Source organism: Wyeomyia smithii, chromosome 3 (genome assembly GCF_029784165.1).
Source record: "Wyeomyia smithii strain HCP4-BCI-WySm-NY-G18 chromosome 3, ASM2978416v1, whole genome shotgun sequence".
NCBI lineage: Eukaryota > Metazoa > Arthropoda > Insecta > Diptera > Culicidae > Wyeomyia > Wyeomyia smithii.
Window position 1 is genome coordinate 21,643,156 of NC_073696.1, and position 22,201 is coordinate 21,665,356.

The 22,201-nt window shown below is 38.6% G+C and overlaps 1 protein-coding gene across 6 annotated transcripts in view; it reads left to right on the forward strand.

The window, feature by feature from the left end:
- LOC129726569 (probable G-protein coupled receptor Mth-like 1) overlaps positions 1 to 22,201 on the forward strand; it is a 250,390-nt gene that overhangs the window by 148,771 nt on the left and 79,418 nt on the right. For all 6 annotated transcript variants that reach the window (XM_055683423.1, XM_055683427.1, XM_055683426.1 and 3 more), the window contains exon 4: positions 2,337 to 2,415. In XM_055683423.1, coding sequence (XP_055539398.1) covers positions 2,337 to 2,415 — 79 coding nt within the window. The remainder of the gene's footprint in view (positions 1 to 2,336; positions 2,416 to 22,201) is intronic.

Below are 22,201 nucleotides of genomic sequence, written 5' to 3' on the forward strand. Positions count from 1 at the left end.
AGTTCTGCAGAAATCAGGCCTTAGATGCGCCTTTGCTGTTACACTGATTTTGTATGTGACGTATATTATGCGATTTTGCATTCATCAGCATTTTTGCATGACAACAAATATGTTGTTGAACCGTGAGCTACGATTGATATTACTGAGTAAAAACTTTGTTTACTTTTTTGAGTTTCTTTATCATTGCTTGTTTCGCCATAATCACAAAGTAGTCCGGAAAAACACTTTCTGGCTTCTTCGTGTTTCTTTTTTTTTTTTTTTGTTATACGTAGATTACTTACGAGTCCCGAAAAATCGCGTAGAATACCATCCCTGGTACGAACAAACTCTTTTCAGCCCTTGCTACATCCCATATTGATAAGATGATCGATTTGTACATTAAGCAATAAAATGTTTGTAATTTATAGAGAAAACTGAGAGAAAAACTGCTAAGAGAAATACTCCGCATAGTCGATTCTAAAACTCTGGAGTTTCTGTTTAATCGAGTCCGGCCTGTACTACTCAATATGAGTAATTTCGGAATGATGCCCAGAAGCCGGAAACCGACTTTAGATGCCAATTTGGAATCCAATATGGCGACTTCCGGTTTCATGAGAGAAATCAACATGGTTGATTTCTGGCCACTGGGTATCATTCTGGTTTCCTGGAACCGAGAATCGCCATTTTAGACTTCAAAATTGTGACGGCTTCTGTGTATCATCTCGATCATTTTAAGTTATGTTTCAAAAAAAAAAAATGGTTGATTTGTTTGAGGGTTCTCAGGGTAAGAAGTGGTAAGAGCAAGAAGAGTAGTCAAATCATCTAAGAAACATTTCGGGTATTCTAAAATGCTTACATTCTAAACTTGTAGTTTGTTTCATTTGTATGGAAGGTTTTCCTTTCAGAGGAGGGAGGGGTATCAAACCAACATAAGAAACATGTCTTACCCCCCAAAACCTCAACATATGGTTCCATAATCTTATATTTTCCTCGAGTTTTTGAAAATTTGTATTTTTTGTATCGGTGTCCTCCAGTTTTGACGAAATTTATGTTATTTGTATGCGAGTCCTTCCTTCCAGAGAAGGAAGTGGTGTCAAACCACCATAGAAATATTTCTTGCATCCAAAAACCACTACCTGCCAAATTTAATTCCATTTGTTTGATTAGTTCTCAAGTTATGCAGCAATTATTGTTTTACATGTATGGGTGCCCTCACTTCCGGAGGAAGGAGGGGTGTCAAACCTCCATAGAAATATTTTTTGCTTCCAAAAACCTCCACTTGCCAAATTTGGTTCCATTTGTTCGATTAGTTCTCAAGTTATGCAGAAATTTGTGTTTCATTTGTATGGGATCCCTCTCTCCAAAGGAGGGAGGGGTGTCAAAACAACATAGAAATATTTCTTGCTTTCAAAAACATCCACATGTCAAGTTTGGTTCCATTTGCTTGATATGTTTTATAGTTATGGAGAAATTTTTGTTTCATTTGTGTGGGAGCCTTCCTTTACAGAGGTTTACAGCCAGCAAAAAAAACCTTCCCGGACCCCAAAAACCGCTACATACAAATTTTCACGCCGATCCGATTATTCGTTCTTGTGTTAATCCGTGATCCGTGACTTATTTTTATTTGTATAGAAAGAAGGAGAAGAAGATATTGACATTCGTTATATTTTTCCTATTTTCGATAATATTGACATTTCAAGCATTCCGAAATATTTGATAGTCTTGACATTTTTGATATTGTTTATATTTTCGACATATGTGCTTTCTGTGCATTTCTAAAATATTTGACATCTTTGATATTGCTGATAGGTTTGACAGTTTGAACTTTTTTAAATTTTTTTTAAGATACTTGGTATTTTTGACATTTTCTAGTTTTTGAACCTTTGTAATATTCACATTTTTAAAGGGAACGAAAAGAGAAGGGCTGTCTGGTAGAATAAACGTTTATTGAAGTTATAACACAAAAATAAACTTAGCTCGTGAAGTTATTTTTCAACTGTTGATATGATGGACATTGCTGATATCTCTAACAATGCTTTAATCCTTCATTGTAACTATACAACAGTAAGGGCTTGCTTGAAATTGAATGAATGGTTTACATTTGGATGTTAATCAAATCTGATTTTGGTTCTTTATTTATCTACCTATAACTCGAATTTCAGCGTTAGGAATATAGTATCGAGTTGGTTATCTTGCGAAAATGCCTTTAAACTATTAATTTGATAAACAAGGAAGTTATCGATACTTTTCCGACGTATTGAAGTTTAATTTGCAGCCTTGTTTCATTGAATACATATTTTAGCTTATCGTAGATTATAATAATATTAATTGCTTCTTATATTTCTATCTCATTCCAGCCATTATGATGCACTTCTTTTTCCTGGCGGCGTTTTTCTGGTTGAACACGATGTGCTTTAACATCTGGTGGACTTTCCGGTAAGTTTTATTCATACTTTTAGCAAACTTCTTCTAATTGACCTTCGTTTAGGATGCTGGTATATATTAGCAAACTAAGCAAAACATCATACTCCAAAAGCGCCCCAAGTTTATGCCCCTTTTAAAAGGCAATCTCGCGTCCAATTTACTATTTACAGTATCGGACCGCAAAAGTCAACGAAACCGAATACGATCGCGAATGTTTGCTGCAACCAGTCACTCGATTGGCAGGCCAAACAAGCCAAGCATTGAGTCATTTAAACCCTCGTTTCGACTCAATTTGGTTAATATGAGGGCAAACCAATGGCACCACACATAAACCGCCTGCATAGAACACTGGGACTCGCTTCGAGGTACATTAAACACCAAATCCGCTTGGCTCTATCCACTGGCTGGACCTAATCTATGCAGTCTGTCTGCCTGCTAGTGGCAGAGCCTAGGGCGTCCCTTATTTCCTAAAACAACATCATTTTGAATCGTAACCGAGGACGATGCCTTCGCTCGAAGCGGAAATCCTATTCAATTTATCCTGTGGCCATCAATTGGAATCAGTGATATGATCCTGATCCAGGGAATGGAGTGATCTCTTATGGGTTCATAATAATGCGAAAATCATTATGCCGCACTCGAGCGTACGCGAGTGGCTGTGGCCCGAAAGCATCCGGATTGCATTTCGCGTTGCATAACATAAACCGGAGAGTCAGTGAATAACGAATGCACTTTTATGTTGGCCATTCGGAGCGATCGGTGCACACACACAGAAACCGCACAATATGCGTGATGGTGGTCAACTGCCACTGTTTGCGTCCACTCCTCAGTGAAGAGTTCATTTTATCACTCTAAAGAGCCAATAATTTTTCACTGTGTCCAACAATTACGACCATCGGCGTCGCATCCTGTTCGTTATTACATGACGGGGGTAAAAAATCTGACCGCGAACCGTCTGCACCAGTTCTGGGGACCGTTGCGTGGTTTTGTCACCCGCGCGTTCGGTTCCACCTGCGTGTCTGGGTGATGGTCAACCCCGGCGGCAATAGTACTGCCATAGTCCTGTAGAAGTTAGCAGAATCGGTCGAATGTTTATCCGGCAATTTAGATTCAAATACGATGCAATTTATTACCACTGTCGTTTGTTTATTGCCCCCGCAGCTTAGATCGTTAGAGAACGGCACCGCGCGGCGCGCTCTATCGTTAAACGATTTGTAAATAACTGGAAAAAGTGTTGTCGAAATACACGATGATTCAGTTCAATGGGGGTTCATTGTTTCGCTAGGCGGGCCGTATTTTGGTGGTACTTTATCCTGTTTGAGCATGGTAGAAAATGGCAACACTGCGAAGCAGGAAGTTTTATAGTGAGGTTATATTAGCAATGAATATGCTACAAATTGTTTAACAGATGCACATTGTTGACTTTGGGGTACTAGCAGGGGCTTGAGGTGAGCAAATAATGTACGACGAATATGACGTGACCTCTGGTAAACTATTCTATACAGGAGCTGCTGCTGCTGCTCGTGGGTTGTTAGACTCTTTACCAGACAAATGTACAACTTGCACTATGTTTAATTCGCCATGTTTATGTCAAATGCAATTATCTACTGTACATTTTGACTTACGGATGGAGAGGAAAACTGCGTCACATTTCCTCTCAAGTTTTCAACTGAAGAAGAAAAAGCATATGTGGTCCTCGTGGTTGCCAGTGATATTCTATCAAGTGCACTATCTGAATTATGCTCGACGAAGGCGAATGCGTATTGCGTTTGGAGATCACTTCAGCCGGTCGGTGGCGGAAGCCCATAAACAGGAGTCACGTTCATCATAACTTCTGATAGCGCTGCTCGTCGTCGTTCCGTTCGTTTCCAAGTTCGTTCTGCTGTACTGCAACACTGCAAAAGTATCATCCCATTTTCCTTGCTCTTTTCTCCGAGCTTCCGATGATATGTCACATTGGATTATGGATTGCATAGCACAGATGGAGACGTGACTAGACACACCAATTTCCCTCCTGAATATGTATCAGCTTGTGGAAAAAGTTTTGCATCAACATCAAATTTGCTCAGCACACCATTAGTAGCGAAAGACCTATTGGCACAATTCTTCGGGGATGCTTCCGGAATAAACTTCTCGGATGCGGTTTGTTGTTTCGCTTTCTCGCTACGACGGTTGTGATTTTCGTTTAGATGCTTGGGATGGAATATGTGAGCACTCGTTTAAAGGCTTTATTTTTCTTGTCAAAATGAGAACAGAATTCGAATTATCTCGGAAGATTTTTTGCAATATCTTTCCCTGTCTTTATTTTAAATCAAATTCAATGACAAGTTAGCAACATTATCCTGTTAATTTACTCGCGCTGAAGTAAATTGCGATTGTCTAAACTTGATCGCAATCAAGACATCACTTCGGAAGAAAGTGGTTGCACCTTACAAGAAAAATTAGAAACAAAACGAAACGTTCATGTTTGCATATCTAAAGAAATCAACGATAAGATAGCACTCATTAATTTCACAAACTGTTGTGAACCATTTCCAGCAGATTGCTACGTGATGTGTTAGAAAAAAAAACATGACTAAACCACTTCATCATGCCGTAATCAAGCCTGACCAAGAGGGCCGATTAGCATAAAGCAGCAACTGGTAGAGAACGACAAGAGGAGAAAAAAAATCTAGCACTTCCACATTCCTTCGCGTGACAAAGTGTTTGTCCCCGTTTCACATACCTACCGAAAGTGATTAACATCACCTTCGCCAGCCCAGGGGCCACCCGGCAAAGTCGACGAACTTTTGCTGTTCGGCGCTCTCCCCTCATCAAAAAGAGGAAGAAGCTACGAAGTAGTCGTAAATTAAGATTATTCAGGCCGACAATGGCTGTGGTCGAAGAAGAGCAGTTCCTGCTGACACCCGTTCGGCACCCAGCGGCGGCGGGCCGACAGGAAATGATCTCGAGAATGGCAACAAGCTAATTTCGGGACAAATTGACATCTTCACGTGGTGCGCGGCCAAATTGAAGTGTAGTTGCGGGATGCTGTCGACCGTGATGCTGATGATGATTATGGTAACCGCCGGAATGAGGCGTGACTGCGATTAGATCCTAACGAGTGAGTGGAGACAGTCTTCGGTAGTTAACCTGTCGAGAGCAACAGCACGCTTGAAATGACTTTAATGGATCAAGGAACAACGTTAAATACGGAGTGAAATTAGAATCTCTGTCAGCAAATGTGGCGTAGGATTAACTTCGCTAATCCGAAATCGACTGCCACATTTAAAATGTCCTCCGATTAAGAGGGAAAAAATCCCATAGAAGAACAAAGCAACCATCCGCGATTCAAACATGATCTGGAGTGAGCTGAAAACAGAAAAAAATCAGCTCCACCGCACAATGATAGATGATCCGGAGTTGATCGATGACAGCTGGCTTTTATGTATCGTGCGGTTTCCAAAGGTCACCACCACTCAAAGCTCTCCATCAACACAGTTTCGCATCTGTAGAATCGGTAGATAGATTATCTTCGCCATCCACAAATTGGTTGTTTTGCTTCGCGTGTTCCCTGATTTTGCGCACGCCGAGAGGTGGCTTATACTCCTCTACAGGTGTGCGCCAGTTAATGGAATCGTTACCGCCAAGTCATCATCGATCCATGGGAAGAGGTGGAGCGGTGAGGAAGTTGGTAAGTGCATTCAGAAGTCAACTCCAAGGTCGTTCGTCACTGTTTGTGTTCGGTTGTGTGAGTGTGTGGGAATTTGTAAAGTTTTCGCGATTTTGTATCAATACGTTCTCCACATTTTTTTTTATTCCATAGCTTCCGTCGTTTGAATTCGTTCAATCAAGCGTATAGTTAATAAAATAGGTAGCGAGCGACGTGAGACTCAACAAACCACCCGCTTGTTTGTTCTTCCCCTTACATTCCAACAAGTGCACACAGCGCTACGTTCCAGTTTTCATGTACGCCCTCTCTCTCTCAGAACCAGTTTCAAAACGAAAGAGCTGAAGCTCTTTGTGCGGTGGAGAGGATTTTTTTTTCGCATTCCCCGAACTGGCGAAGTTCCCCGCTAAGCTAAGCGAGGCTGAGCTCTGAGATCTTGCCACGCGGTCTTGCACTTGTTCGTTGCGCGTACTTCTTACCGACCGCATCAAGTGCAAGTGCAAGACGTCAATAGTCAAGAATAAAGACTTACGGTTATTTGCATACACACAGCGAGCAGCGAGAGCGGCTGAGACTTCTTTTGAATGCACGGCAAACGACTTCGTGCGGCGGCGGTGGCGTGATTGTAATGACAAAGGAGACCAGCTTTTGCAAAAAGAGGTTGTTACCGGGGCGAGTGGGTGTCGTATAGAAATCTTTTTGCAAATTGCAACTTCATTCAATTGCGGGTAACTGCCTGACTGAAATAAGAAAACAGGTTTGCTGGAGACAGGGCAGAATCTACATCATCATCGTCGTGCAATGTCGCATCGGATCATTATAGATATTATCTAGATTCCACCTTCAACTTAACGATCGTCTAATTACTATTGGTTTTTTTTTGCTCTCTGTCCCAGTCATCGACGGATGCTGATGAAGTGGGCAACGAATGGCCGGTTGAGTTGATAAATATTGCACCGCCACGGCTCATGAAACTCGATCTAGTGAACAATATTGGGGGTAGGCTGAGTACCAGTATGTTAATGGTCGAGCTCGGCTGTGTTTAACACGAATGTAAATTATCATTAATTAATTACTTTTGTATTGATCAACACAATTCAACCCACTTCTTATTCTTTTTGGTTAGACATTCATGCTAAGATGGAGATGGGAGAGTTTACATATAAATGCGACATTTTTTCAACAAATCCGATTTCTTTATCAAATTAAATAAGCTAGAAAGTCACTGCTCAGAAAAAGGCTAAGTATTTGGGTTAGCTGAATTATTTCAATTTTTTGGCTGTCAAACGGTGAATTGTGTTGTATAATTCATGAATTTATCACTAAAAAATCACGAGTAACAGGTGTATTTACGTATAACATTGAAGATTTCTAACACAATTTTAAAATATTTCGAAAACAGATACTTTTAGAAAAATTTATCATCAAGAGCTTTGCGATATGGAATTATCACAAAAGTCATATTACATCACTGAAACATCACTATTTTAAAAGAAAAAAGTTATTGAAAGAATTTGAAATCTAATCGCTTAGTAAATATTTGTCTTACATTCTCTGTAACCTGGATTTTTACCCAATAGTTTTGTAATAACTTGAGGTTTTAACAAAATAATATCATAAAAAAATAAATTAATCTTTTCCATCAAAATTTAGTATTAAAAATATTTTTTTGTAGGATTAAAGTTTTATTTTACTTGTGAAAAAACAACTCAAAGCTTTTCTTAGACAGTTTACTTCTATAATTACATGTTGCTGAGTTACAATGCTACAAATAAAGAGTATACTAAAATACATACCCTTGAGGATCGAGGATTTCACCGCCCACAGGAAATACTCAGCCAAAATCTTCCTGAAACACCCGTTTCCGAGATATTTCAGAGAATGTTTAAGTAGAGATAGCGAAAACAAAAAATAGAAAGAAAAAGCTGAACGGATCACGAGAGAATGAATAGAGAGATGAAACGAAAAGCTTAAAAAAGAAAATATTTACAAAAAGGGGAAGAGAAGACAGAATGAAATAGCTCAGCTTCGCTTAGCTGAGTTCTGTCTGACTGTACATATCAATGGTTGATACTCCGCGATGAATCCGAGTGAGACTGAAGAAAGAATGAGATAGAAAGCGAAATGACAGAGATAACAAACTTGAAAAACCATGGATGATAAAGATGACACTAGTACACAAAGATAATTTAAAAAAGTTGAAAGATTTTTCTCTATCTTATTTCATTTTTAACTGGAAAAAAAAACCTGAATTAATCCACCTAGCAGTGCAGAAACCTTCGTTATACTAACTATTACTACATATAAATTTGTTATGCTAGTGAACCATAAATCGTTGAAAATTAAATTCAAAAGATAGTTTTCCAGAGGGTGAACCAAATAACATCACTGAATCAAACCTCGATGAGGTTCTCACATACATTCTCAATACCACAACGGCTTCGTTGTCAAAAATCGCGAGTCCCAGAAAAGAACATAATGATTATAGATTATGGATTAGCATCGAATATATCCTACGAATTGCAGCAAAGTCCTACAAACTTGCTCTCAAGGAATTATAGTTCAGAGTTATACAGTGCGTTGAATGCTTTGTTACCATAGAAAAGTTGCTTGAATCATACGTGTGATTATTTCAAAAAATCCACAACAAAATTGATAAAATCTTTGAGGATCAAGTGCTAAAAGATTTCATTGAAACTCCTATAATTGCTGTTGAAATTTCAATTTCCTGTGCACATCAGATGCTGTTAGGAGTTTTAAAATTTATTTTATTTCAAATGCATTTTTTCAAAATTAAAGTTTTTTGCAAGACTTAAGAATTTTGACTGTTTAGAGTGTAATAGGGAACGTAACTCTTGTTGGAGACCTAGGCTGTATGGTAAAATCTGAAACAATTTCAGAACTTTATAAAACTTGCTGGCAAAACGAGGATCGGGATAACATGGATACTCTGTTTGCACTGACCTTTAAATAAATTTAAAAAAAAAAAAACAATATTTATATTATACAAAACCGAAGTGTATCAAGTAAACGAGAACCGGACTTAAATAAGCATTGCAGTTTCCTCTGAAATCTTTTGAATATTGTTAGTAAAAATTAGAATGAACTAAACAGAGTATGAAAATTATGAACAGATGTCTTTACTCTTAGTTTCTTCTGAGAAATAAATAGTAGTTGCAAAAAAAGATAGAGCGAGAGAAAGAGAGATAGTAATATAAGAAAGGATAGAAAGAGAAATTATCCAAAAAGTGAAATTCTCCATGTTTAAAAATTCTTTCTTAAATATTCTGAAAATCATGCAACCAATGAAAAACTCGCTCAGTATGATTTTCAAAAGGGTTTGGAGCTTCCATTTGCACTTGTAAGCACTTAAATCGAATAATGCATTCTGTGAAAGGTGGGATTTTTTTTTGTTTTTTTTTGTTCGATTTTGATATACTACACATATAAACCACAAATTTACAAATACTAACGTACATACACACATACACATGTATTTAGGCAATGTTCATTTAGACGAGCTGAGTCGATTGGTATACTTGGCCCTCAACAGATTCATTTTTTGTGTTTAAAAATACTCTATGAACAATATCTCAAAATCTAAGCCATCAATCAAAAATCCACTCGGTAGCATTCTGGAGGGCCACAATAGCTTTCGTTTGCGTATAAGATCATCAAAGTCGGATATTGCGTTCTATAAGAAAGATGCGTTAGTATTTTGCGGCACATACATACAGACAACATACATACATACACACATACACACACATACACACGAACAGACATTGCTCAGTTCGTCGAGCTGAGTCGAATGGTATATACGGTTCGGCCCTCCGGGCCTTGGATCTGTTTTGCGTTTTTCGACCGATTTTATAACCTTTGTTTTATAACCTTTTTTTTAGTATAACAAAGGTAAAACTCATTCTGTGCCGAACACGCATCAGTACTGGACGTGTTTGGTGATCGGTCCGATAGAGTATAAAACAAAAGACGTGTGAACAAGTGTTGGCATTGTTTGCCTGGTCGAGTGAAATAAATCCGGGTTCAAGGTCGTTCCTTTGTGCAACTGTTTCGCATCGTGACTGCCAGCTGGTGCGTAAGCCGATTTGGCTGCTGGCTGGATTGTGCTACAGCAGTGGACGAGACACAAACGAGGAAAAAGAAGAAGCCATCAGTGTCAGCGAGTCGTATCGCTGTGTGGAGTGATCTCACACCTGGCTCGCTGCTGGTGGCTGTTTGGTGCTGCTGTATTGGTGCTGCTGGCTGTAACGGCTGCTACTTCGAACGATCGGACAACCAACCTTACTGGAAGGGAGAAATAAAAAGGTACGTGTTCTTGTCAGCGCTAGTGCGCTAAACATAGCGCGATGGATGTAGATCCCTCGCCTCCCGCGCCACCATCCCCGAACCCCTCTGACCCTGACCCTTCTGTTACCCCCTCCCCTGTTCATTCTTCAGTCCCCCCTCGCCCCAGGCTTTACCCAGACGGAGCCCAGGGCAGCTATACTGTTTATTTTCGGCCAAAGGCAGGACCGAAATCGAAAAAGTTGAACCTCTTGCAGATTTCTAAAGACCTGACGAAGGAGTACAAGGGCGTGACCGAAATTTCCAAGGTCCGGCCTAACAAGCTCCGTGTCGTGGTCGGTAACCTGAAAGAGGCCAACGATATAGCTTGCTCTGAGCTCTTCACACGCGAGTATCGCGTTTACATACCCGCACGAGACGTGGAGATCGACGGTGTCATAACCGATTCGAGTCTGTCCGTCGAGTGTATACTGCAAAGTGCCAAAGGGTGCTTTAAGAACAAAACGTGTCCCGAAGTAAAGGTGCTCGACTGCAAGCAATTGCGGTCAGCATCGATCATCGGTGGCAAAACAGTATACACTCCGTCAGACTCGTTTCGAGTTACGTTCGCCGGGTCTGCACTACCAAGCCACGTCTCGATCCACCGGGTTCGTCTCCCTGTGAGGCTCTACGTGCCCCGCGTCATGAACTGCCTGAATTGCAAGCAGTTAGGCCATACAGCCGCCTACTGCTGCAATAAGGCACGTTGTGGCAAGTGTGGGGAGTCTCATGCGGAAGATTCTTGCAGTGTTAACGCTGAAAAGTGTATTCACTGCGGAGAAAATCTGCATGAGCTCTCGACATGTGCGGTGTACATGCAGCGCAGGGATAAAATAAAACGGTCTCTCAAAGAGCGTTCAAAGCGTTCCTACGCTGACATGCTGAAGAAGACCGTTACCACTTCTCCCGTTACTTCGAACCCCTTCGATCTGTTGCCCTCTGAGGAAACCGATTCTGACGATTCACCAGCGGGAGCATCTTACGCCAATCCTGGGGAGTCTAGAAAGAGGAAAAGTGTTTCCTCTCCTAAACTTCCCAGAAAAGGTCCTAAGATTTCTCAAAGTGAAATGAAGGTTACAAACAAACCAAACAGTGCTGCGGAAAAACCGAAGCAAACTCCTCCTGGGCTGGCAAATTTAAAGTCCCAGAAGGAGTTCCCAGCACTGCCAGGAACATCTAAAACCCCAGTTGCTCCTTTTACACTCCCAGTTGATGAAACAAACTCTGGATTAGTGAAATTTTCTGACATTGTGGACTGGATTTTTGAAACTTTCAATGTACCCGATCCAATTAAAATTTTTCTTACAGCATTCCTCCCAACAGTTAGATCATTTTTGAAGCAGTTGACTGCCCAATGGCCTCTCCTTGCAGCGATTGTATCCTTCGATGCCTAATTCAACTGCGTATATGAAGGATTCTATCTCTGTCTTACAGTGGAATTGTAGAAGTATTTTACCAAAAATTGATTCGTTTAAAGTTTTGATAAATAAAAACAAATGCGATGCATTTTCCCTTTGTGAAACTTGGCTTACTTCAAATATTGATCTCAACTTCCATGATTTTAATATTATTCGCCTTGATCGAGACACCCCATATGGAGGAGTACTTTTAGGGATTAAAAAGTGCTATTCTTTCTATCGTATTAACCTCCCCTCGATTCCAGGCATCGAAGTTGTCGCATGTCAAATGACAATACAAGGTAAAGAGCTTTGTATTGCCTCAATATATATTCCCCCCAGAGCACAGGTTGGGCAACGGCTGCTCTTTGATTTAATAGAACTTCTTCCCTCGCCACGTTTGATTTTGGGAGACTTCAACTCTCATGGCGTGGCTTGGGGTTCCCCATACAATGATAACCGCTCCTCTTTAATCTATAACCTTTGCGATGACTTCGACATGACTATTTTAAACAACGGTGAAATGACACGTATCCCGAAACCTCCAGCGCGCCCAAGCGCTTTGGATCTATCCTTATGTTCGACGTCGCTACGGTTGGATTGCACATGGAAGGTAATCCTCGATCCTCACGGTAGCGACCATCTGCCTATTCTTATTTCAATTACTAACGGGTCAACTCGCATGCGACCAATTGACATTCCGTATGACCTCACACGAAATGTCGATTGGAAGTTATACGAGGAAAAGATTTCAAAAGCGGTCGAGTCGATTCAACATCATTCACCACTTGAAGAATACAACCTCCTCGCGGGCTTGATTCTCGACGCCGCGTTGCAAGCCCAAACGAAGAAATATCCCGGCGTAACGATCAAAGAACGGCCTCCCACTCCGTGGTGGGACCAAGAGTGCTCCGATGTCTACACGCAAAGATCCGACGCGTTTAAGGCCTACCAGACGGGAGGTATACCTGGCGACTATTTACGGTATTCGGAGCTTGATACCAAGCTTAAAAGCTTGGCTAAAGCAAAGAAACGTGGATATTGGCGTCGGTTCGTGAACGAGACGTCGAGGGAGACATCGATGAGCACTCTTTGGAACACAGCCCGAAGAATGCGGAATCGCGTAACGGTCAACGAAAGCGAGGAGTCTTCAAGTAGGTGGATATTTGATTTTGCCAGGAAAGTATGTCCGGACTCTGTTCCTGAGCAAAATATTGTTCGCGATGCGTCTCCGGGCCACGACGCGATAGAATCACCTTTTACGATGGCAGAACTTTCAGTTGCCCTCCTGTCCTGTAACAATAACGCGCCTGGATTAGATAGAATCAAATTCAACTTGTTGAAGAATCTACCCGGCAATGCCAAGAGGCGCTTGTTGAACTTGTTCAATAAGTTCCTGGAGCAAAACATTGTACCGCAGGATTGGAGGCAAGTGAAGGTGATCGCCATCCAAAAACCAGGGAAACCAGCTTCTAATCACAACTCTTATAGGCCGATTGCAATGCTATCCTGTATCCGGAAATTGATGGAAAAAATGATACTCCGTCGTTTAGACCATTGGGTCGAATCAAATGGTCTACTATCAGAAACTCAATTTGGCTTCCGCCGTGCCAAAGGGACGAATGATTGTCTTGCGTTGCTTTCAACAGATATTCAGCTGGCGTATGCTCGTAAAGAACAAATGGCGTCTGCGTTCTTGGACATTAAGGGGGCTTTTGATTCCGTTTCTATTGACATTCTTTCGGGTAAACTTCACCGACAAGGATTTTCTCCAATTTTGAACAATTTTTTGCACAACTTGTTGTCCGAAAAGCACATGCATTTTACGCATGGCGATTTGGCAACTTTTCGCATTAGCTACATGGGTCTTCCCCAGGGCTCATGTTTAAGCCCCCTTCTTTACAACTTTTATGTAAATGACATCGACGAATGTCTGGCAAATTCATGCACGATAAGACAACTTGCAGACGACAGTGTAATCTCTGTTACAGGAGCCAAAGCTGCCGATTTGCAAGGACCATTGCAAGATACCTTGGACAATTTGTCTGCTTGGGCTTTACAGCTAGGTATCGAATTCTCTCCGGAGAAGACTGAGATAGTAGTTTTTCCTAGGAAGCATGAACCTGCTCAGCTTCAAACACAATTAATGGGTAAAACGATTTCTCAGGTTTTGGTACACAAATATCTTGGTGTCTGGTTCGACTCTAAAGGCACCTGGGGTTGTCACGTGAGGTATCTGATGAAAAAATGTCAACAAAGAGTGAATTTTCTTCGTACAATAACCGGACAATGGTGGGGAGCCCATCCAGGAGACCTTATAAGGCTTTACCAAACAACGATATTGTCTGTTATTGAATACGGGTGTTTCTGCTTCCGCTCCGCAGCAAACACACATTTGATCAAACTGGAGCGAATACAATATCGTTGTTTGCGTATCGCCTTAGGTTGCATGCAGTCGACCCATACGATGAGTTTGGAGGTTTTAGCTGGAGTACTACCATTGAAAAACCGCTTCTGGAGCCTGTCTTCTCGTATTCTAATCAAATGTGAGGTCTTGAACCGTCCCGTGATTGAAAATTTTGAAAGGTTAATCGAACTTAATTCTCAAACCCGTTTTATGACATTGTATTTCAATCACATGTCCCAAAATATTAACCCTTCTTCGAATATTCCAAATCGTGTCGACTTATCAAATACTTCTGATTCTACTGTGTTTTTCGATACATCCATGATAGAAGAAACTCGTGGAATCCCGGATCATTTACGCGTGCAGCAGATCCCTAAAATTTTTTCCAATAAATATCGAAACATCAACTGCGACAATATGTACTACACTGACGGATCACTTCTTGATGGGTCCACTGGCTTCGGTGTCTTCAGTAACAATTTAACCGTCTCCCATAAGCTCGATAATCCTGCTTCTGTTTACGTCGCAGAATTAGCTGCAATTCAGTACACCCTAGGGATTATCGAAAAAATGCCCACGGACCATTATTTCATCTTTACGGACAGTCTCAGTTCCATTGAGGCTCTCCGATCGATGAAAGATGTTAAGCACTCTCCGTATTTCCTGGGGAAAATACGGGAACATCTGAGTGCTTTATCCGAAAAATCTACTCAGATTACCTTAGCGTGGGTCCCTTCTCACTGCTCGATACCGGGTAATGAGAAAGCGGACTCTTTGGCTAAGGTGGGCGCAACAAACGGTGATATTTATGAAAGACCAATTGCCTTTAATGAATTTTTCGCACTTGTACGTCAGAATACGATCATCAGTTGGCAAAATGCTTGGACCAGAGGGGAATTGGGAAGGTGGTTACATTCCATAATCCCCAAAGTATCGACGAACCCGTGGTTCAAGGGGTTGGATGTAGGTCGGGATTTCATTTGCGTGATGTCCCGGCTTATGTCCAATCACTATAGATTTGACGCGCTCCTCCGTCGTGTTGGGCTCGGGGAAAGTGGTATCTGTGCCTGTGGTGAAGGTTATCACGACATAGAGCATGTGGTTTGGTCATGCCCTGTACACCGTGACGCCAGGTCTAAATTAATAGCTTCCCTGCAGGCCGAGGGTAGACAGCCGGCTGTTCCTGTTCGTGATGTCTTGGCGAGCCGTGACCTATCCTACATGTCCCTTATATACGTTTTCCTGAAATCCATCCACGCCCCAGTCTAGTCCCGTTCCCCTCCGTCTACACCCAACAAAACGACAAGAACACGTTTGAACCTTAAGCACAAAACCAGCAACCAGACCCCGCACAACAGAACCAGGACCCAAGGACTACGAGCCTCTGTCCCAACTCACGACATCGTGGCTCAGCAGAACGAATCCATACATGCCATTCGACGATTATCAGACGACCATTGAACAACAAAACACTGATTGGAAATCCCATGCTAGTTTTAAGTTAGACTTAATTTCAGCTCGTAGTCGGCAGCGAGGATAAAAAATTTGCTTTAGTTTTTAAGTCATCAGATATAATTGGCGCCGTTAAACATTAAATTGTATTTGTGCCGTGTCAAATAAATGTTATGTGAAGAAAAAAAAAAAAAAAGGTAAAACTGTTACATCAATTCAATTAAATCATAACATTATTCCATTAATCTTTGCCTCTATCATTCTATTTTATTCGCTCTTTTGTTAAATTTCCCGATTTTTTTTCTCTTTCTGCAATTCTCCCGTTTTTCTCATCCTCTCTTTGTATTCCTTGGTCTCTTCATGTCATGTCATATTAATTTCAATGCAATGAAATTTCAAAAAATATACAAAAAAAAGAAAAATGGAAAAATATCGAGGAAATCAAGGAAACGAAATAAGATATAAAATAAAGCGAAAAGATACAATAGAGTATATCAAAAAAAAAAAAAAAGATAGGAAAAAATAAACATAGAAAGAGTTATAAGGCAATGTAAAAAAAGTTGAAAACAATAACGGAAAACGATAAACAACGGTGAGAAAAAAAGCTAAAAGATGAAAAAATAAGCTGAAAACTGGATGAATATAGAGAATAAAGCGAATGAAATGAAAAGATAAAAGCAGTTGAGAAAGGAATTGAAAATTTTGAGCCCAATTTTTAGTTGATTAAATAACAAAAAAAATCAGAAATATTCAGAGTTAACCTAAGCAAACAGCGTGTATAAAAGATTCTGATATTAAGAGCAGTTTAAACTCCAAATTTGTCGAAGTTACATACAGACCAAAACTTTGAAACAACTCCTTCCTTGATCAGAATTTATAGCAGCTTAAATACTGGTTCGAAAATTGGTAAATAACACCTATTAAAAAAAAAACAAACAAAAGTTTGTAGTTTCAGTTAAATTTCTAGTAACTCGAGATATCGCATGCACCTTTAGAAGGAATTCGAAAGTAATATTAAGAAAAGCGAAAACAAATACGTGAGGAATCTTAAAGGTAAATACATAGTGAGAAGAAGCAAAAGATGGAAGAGATCAACTAGAGTTAGCGAAAATGAAAAGAAAGAGCGAGTGAAATGAAAAGACGATGCAATGGGGAAAAAGGGATGAGACAACTTTGATTGAATTGATGGAGAGATTTGCGGTAAAAAATGAAAAAAAAAATAATAGAAAAAAGAGACAATGAAACGGTAGTCTAGGAAGATATTTTAAAAAGCTGGAAATTATCAAGAATATATGGCATCAAATGACAAGAAAAATTAAGAGATAGGGAGAGAAAAGCAGAGAAAAGTAAATGTGGAAAAAATAAAAGATGTAGAATGAAAAAGAGTTAGAATTAGAAGGAAAATTGAAAAAAGAAATAAAAATGGAGAGAGAGAGGAAAAAAAGGAAAAGAAAGAGAGAGAAAGAAAGATAGAAAAAAGTGAAAAGAGAGAAGTAGCGAGAGAGAGAAAGAGAGCGAAAGAGAAAGAGAGAAAGGAAGTGAGTAGAAAGAGAGATAGAGAGAGCGATAGATAGAGATAGATAGAGATAGAGAGAATGAAGGAGAGAGAGAAAAAAAGAGAAAGAGATAGAGAAAGAAAGAGAGAGTGACAGACTGAGAGAACGACAGAGAGAGAGAGAGAGACAGGTTAAGAGAACGACAGCAAGAAAGAGACAGACTGAGAGAACGACAGAGAGGGACAGACTAAGAGAACGACAGAGAGGGAGCAACAGACTGAGAGAACGACAGAGAGAGACAGACTAAGAGAATGACAAAGAGAGAGAGAGAGAGAGACAGGCTAAGATAACGACAGAGAGAGAGAGACAGACTAAGAGAACGACAGAGAGAGAGAGACTGACTAAAAGAACGACAGAAAGAGAGAAAGAGAGAGAAAGAAACACAAATAGATAGCGACAGAGTGGCAGAGAGAATGAAACACAGTGAGAGAGGCAGAGAGGTTGAAACACAGAGAGAGTGATAGAGAGAAAAACAGAGAGAGACACATGGAGAGATAGAGAGAAAGATAGAGAGAAATACTGAGAGAGAGACAGAGAGAAAAACAGAGAGAACGACAGAGGAAAGACATAGAGACACTTAGAGACAGAAAGATAGGGAAAGATATGGAGAGTGATAAAGACAGAGAGATAGAGAAAGTGATAAAGAGAGAGAGATAGAGAGAGTGATATAGAGAGAGAAAGACAGAGAGATATAGAGAGAGTGATAAAGAGAGAGAAAGATAAAGAGAGATAGAAAGAGAGATACAGATAGAGAAAGAAATAGAGGGAGATGGAGAGAGAGAGAGTGATAGAGGGCGAGAGAGAGTGACAAAAAGAGAGATAGAGAGAAGAGATAGAGAGGGTGGTAGAATGAGAAATAGTGAGAGGGATAAAGAGAGTAATAGAGCGAGATAAAGAAAAAGTGATAGAGAGAAATAGAGAGATTGAGAGACAGATAGAAAAAGAGATAAAGAAAGAGAAAGAGAAAGAAAATAACACAGAGAGAGTGATACGAAGAGAAATAGAGACAGAAAGTTAAAGATAGGAAGAGAAAGAGAGAGAGAGAGAGAGAGAGAGAGTGAGAAGTCAAACAGATAGAGAGAGCGGAGGAAAGACAGAGAGAGAGAAAGAAAAAAAGAAAGACTTAGGGAATGAGAAAAAAACAGAAAGAGAGAAATATACAGAAATAGAAAGAGAGAGAGAAAGTAGGATTGAGAAATAAAGGAGATTAAAAACTAAAACCTATAACGTAATTGAGATGCGGTATGAAAGTTAAAATGAATGACATATGTAACAGAAAGACAATTTAAAATAAACAGTAAACAAGAAGAGAAAATTGCATTCAATATTATAAAAATGTAGAGAACGAGATAAAGAGAAATATAAAACCAAAATAGAAAAGAAGTATGCAAAACATTGAAACAAGTTTGAAAAGAAGGATAAAGAAGGGGATGAAAAGAAACATAAAGAGAGAACGACTAAAGAAATAGTTGTAAGAAAGTTCAAGATGGAGAGAAGGGGAAAATTGGGGAGAAAGCTAGAGTTGTAACAATTTATGAAAAATGTGGTAAAAATGAACATAATAGAGAACAAATTTAGAATGAGGATAAAATCCGAGAACGAAACCGAGTAGTGAAGAAGAGGAAAAAACGAGGGGAAAATGCAATCAAAAGAACATGAAATGATGGAAAATATAAGGGAGGATGTGAAGAAAGTGAATGAAGATAAACAAAAACATAAGAAAGAGGAAGGAATAGAAATGCAAATCAAAAGGAAAAACTGTCTTAGAGTGAGGAGAAAGAGAAATAGAAATAAAAGAATAAAAAGAAGGAAAGGCACATAAAAAAGACATATAGAAAAAATGAAAAATAATGAGAAAGAGAAAATCAAGAAAACAAAATGAGAAAATAAAATGAGAGAAGAAATGGGTAGAGTGAACGAAAATAGAGTGAAAGGACAAAATATGAATAAGGAAAAAAGTATAAAGCTGTTATGCAAAAGAAGTTGGAAATAAATTGTGAAGGCATGTACGGAATCAAAAAAGTAAAAAGTAAGATGAAAAGAAAAAAAATAAGATATCAGTGTAGAGAAGGAAAAACAAATACAGGTCGGACTCGATTATCCGGAACATCAAAAAAATTTTCATTCCGGATAATCGAGTTTTCTGGGTAATCGAATCACACAAAAAATACTGAAATTTTGCGATTAACGAACATAAAATAAATATTTCTTTTCTTTATTTACTTGTATGATACAGTGGCGTAACCAAAAGTTATTTCTGAGGCAAAAAGGGGTAAAATCTTGAGAACCAAAAAAAAAATTGGACATTGATTATTTTCACCTGATTGGAACATGTCCTAAACATGCCTGAAGTGACTTAAATGGTAACGAATATGCCAGAAGGGATGGTAAAGGCAACATTTCGGAATAAAAATTGAAAACGGACACCAAAAAAATTAAATTCCGGATAATCGAGTCTAAAATTCCGGATAATCGAGTTTCCGGATAATCGAGTCTCCGGTTAATCGAGTCCGACCTGTAACAGAAACAAATATAAAAACAGTTATAAAGCAAAACAGAACAAGGTGAAAACAATAAGGGAAGAGATAAAAAAGGGCGAGATTAAAAAATAAAACAAATAATTGAAAAGATGTAGAATTGGGTGGACTTGGAGAAAAAAAAGTGATGCAAAAACTAATATGATATCATTAAATTTGCAGCGAGTGACGAAAGGAAGGTTAAATAAAAAAAAAACAATCAAAAAAACTCTGACATGGAATGCAGAAAATGGGTAACGAAAAGAAAGATGAAGAGAGGAGTGAAAAAAGTGCAGTGAGAGCGAATAACGTGTTAGAAAGCAAAATCAAATTTTTCAATGGAAAATGAAATAAAATAAAAAAGGAAATGAAATTAAGAATTAATAAGTAGTAAAAAAAACCGATAGAAACTAATGGGGATAAGCTGCCATGAAATGTGCACACAGAGAAATAAAGAGAGCGAAACAATATGAGAAGAGAAAAAAGACATTTGGAAAAAAGTGAGAAATGGACAAACGAAAATCAAGGAAAAAAGATAGTAGAAAGTAGGATGAAAGGAGAAATGGGGATAGAATAAGACAGAGAGTAAGATTTAGAGTTAAATGGAGAGAACCGAGAGCGAGAAAATAAAAAAAAAAATAAAAAGAAATGAGAGAAGGATAAAGATGCCGGTGAAAAGCGAAAAAGGCTAGTAAGTAGTAGTTTTTTTTTAAATATAGGGAAAGGTGCAAAAACATCGCACAAAATATGAACGAAAAAATGTTTGAAATGAGAATGCAGTGAAAAATGTAGAAAAAGCGAATAAAATAAATAAGAGGAAGTTGGTGGTACGAAAAAAAAATTGAAAAGAATGTAAAAAATAGACGTAAAAAAGGAGAAAAAACTGGTTTGAAGTTGGAAAAAGTTGTAATGAAATGTAGAAGGAAATGGGCAAACAATTTAAAAGCAAAAGAAATTGACACAGAGAAAGGATCAAATTTATGAAAATGTATTTGAAATTAGGCAACAGAAAATTTTTTGATAAAAAACATAGCTGAATGCTGAGATTTAGAATTTGTTTAGAATTTGTTTGTCAATATTATAAAAATGTAGAGAACGAGATAAAGAGAAATATAAAACCAAAAATGAAAAGAAGTATGCAAAACATTGAAACAAGTTTGAAAAGGAGGATAAAGAAGGGGATGAAAAGAAACATAAAGAGAGAACGACTAAAGAAATAGTTGTAAGAAAGTTCAAGATGGAGAAAAGGGGAAAATTGGGGAGAAAGCTAGAGTTGTAACAATTTATGAAAAATGTGGTAAAAATGAACATAATAGAGAACAAATTTAGAATGAGGATAAAATCCGAGAACGAAACCGAGTAGTGAAGAAGAGGAAAAAACGAGGGGAAAATGCAATCAAAAGAACATGAAATGATGGAAAATATAAGGGAGGATGTGAAGAAAGTGAATGAAGATAAACAAAAACATAAGAAAGAGGAAGGAATAGAAATGCAAATCAAAAGGAAAAAATGGCTTAGAGTGAGGAGAAAGAGAAATAGAAATAAAAGAATAAAAAGAAGGAAAGGCACATAAAAAAGACATATAGAAAAAATGAAAAATAATGAGAAAGAGAAAATCAAGAAAACAAAATGAGAAAATAAAATGAGAGAAGAAATGGGTAGAGTGAACGAAAATAGAGTGAAAGGACAAAATATGAATAAGGAAAAAAGTATAAAGCTGTTATGCAAAAGAAGTTGGAAATAAATTGTGAAGGCATGTACGGAATCAAAAAAGTAAAAAGTAAGATGAAAAGAAAAAAAATAAGATATCAGTGTAGAGAAGGAAAAACAAATTCAGGTCGGACTCGATTATCCGGAACATCAAAAAAATTTTCATTCCGGATAATCGAGTTTTCTGGGTAATCGAATCACACGAAAAATACTGAAATTTTGCGATTAACGAACATAAAATAAATATTTCTTTTCTTTATTTACTTGTATGATACAGTGGCGTAACCAAAAGTTATTTCTGAGGCAAAAAGGGGTAAAATCTTGAGAACCAAAAAAAAAAATTGGACATTGATTATTTTCACCTGATTGGAACATGTCCTAAACATGCCTGAAGTGACTTAAATGGTAACGAATATGCCAGAAGGGATGGTAAAGGCAACATTTCGGAATAAAAATTGAAAACGGACACCAAAAAAATTAAATTCCGGATAATCGAGTCTAAAATTCCGGATAATCGAATTCCGGATAATCGAGTTTCCGGATAATCGAGTCTCCGGTTAATCGAGTCCGACCTGTAACAGAAACAAATATAAAAACAGTTATAAAGCAAAACAGAACAAGATGAAAACAATAAGGGAAAAGATAAAAAAGGGTGAGATTAAAAAATAAAACAAATAATTGAAAAGATGTAGAATTGGGTGGACTTGGAGAAAAAAAAGTGATGCAAAAACTAATATGATATCATTAAATTTGCAGCGAGTGACGAA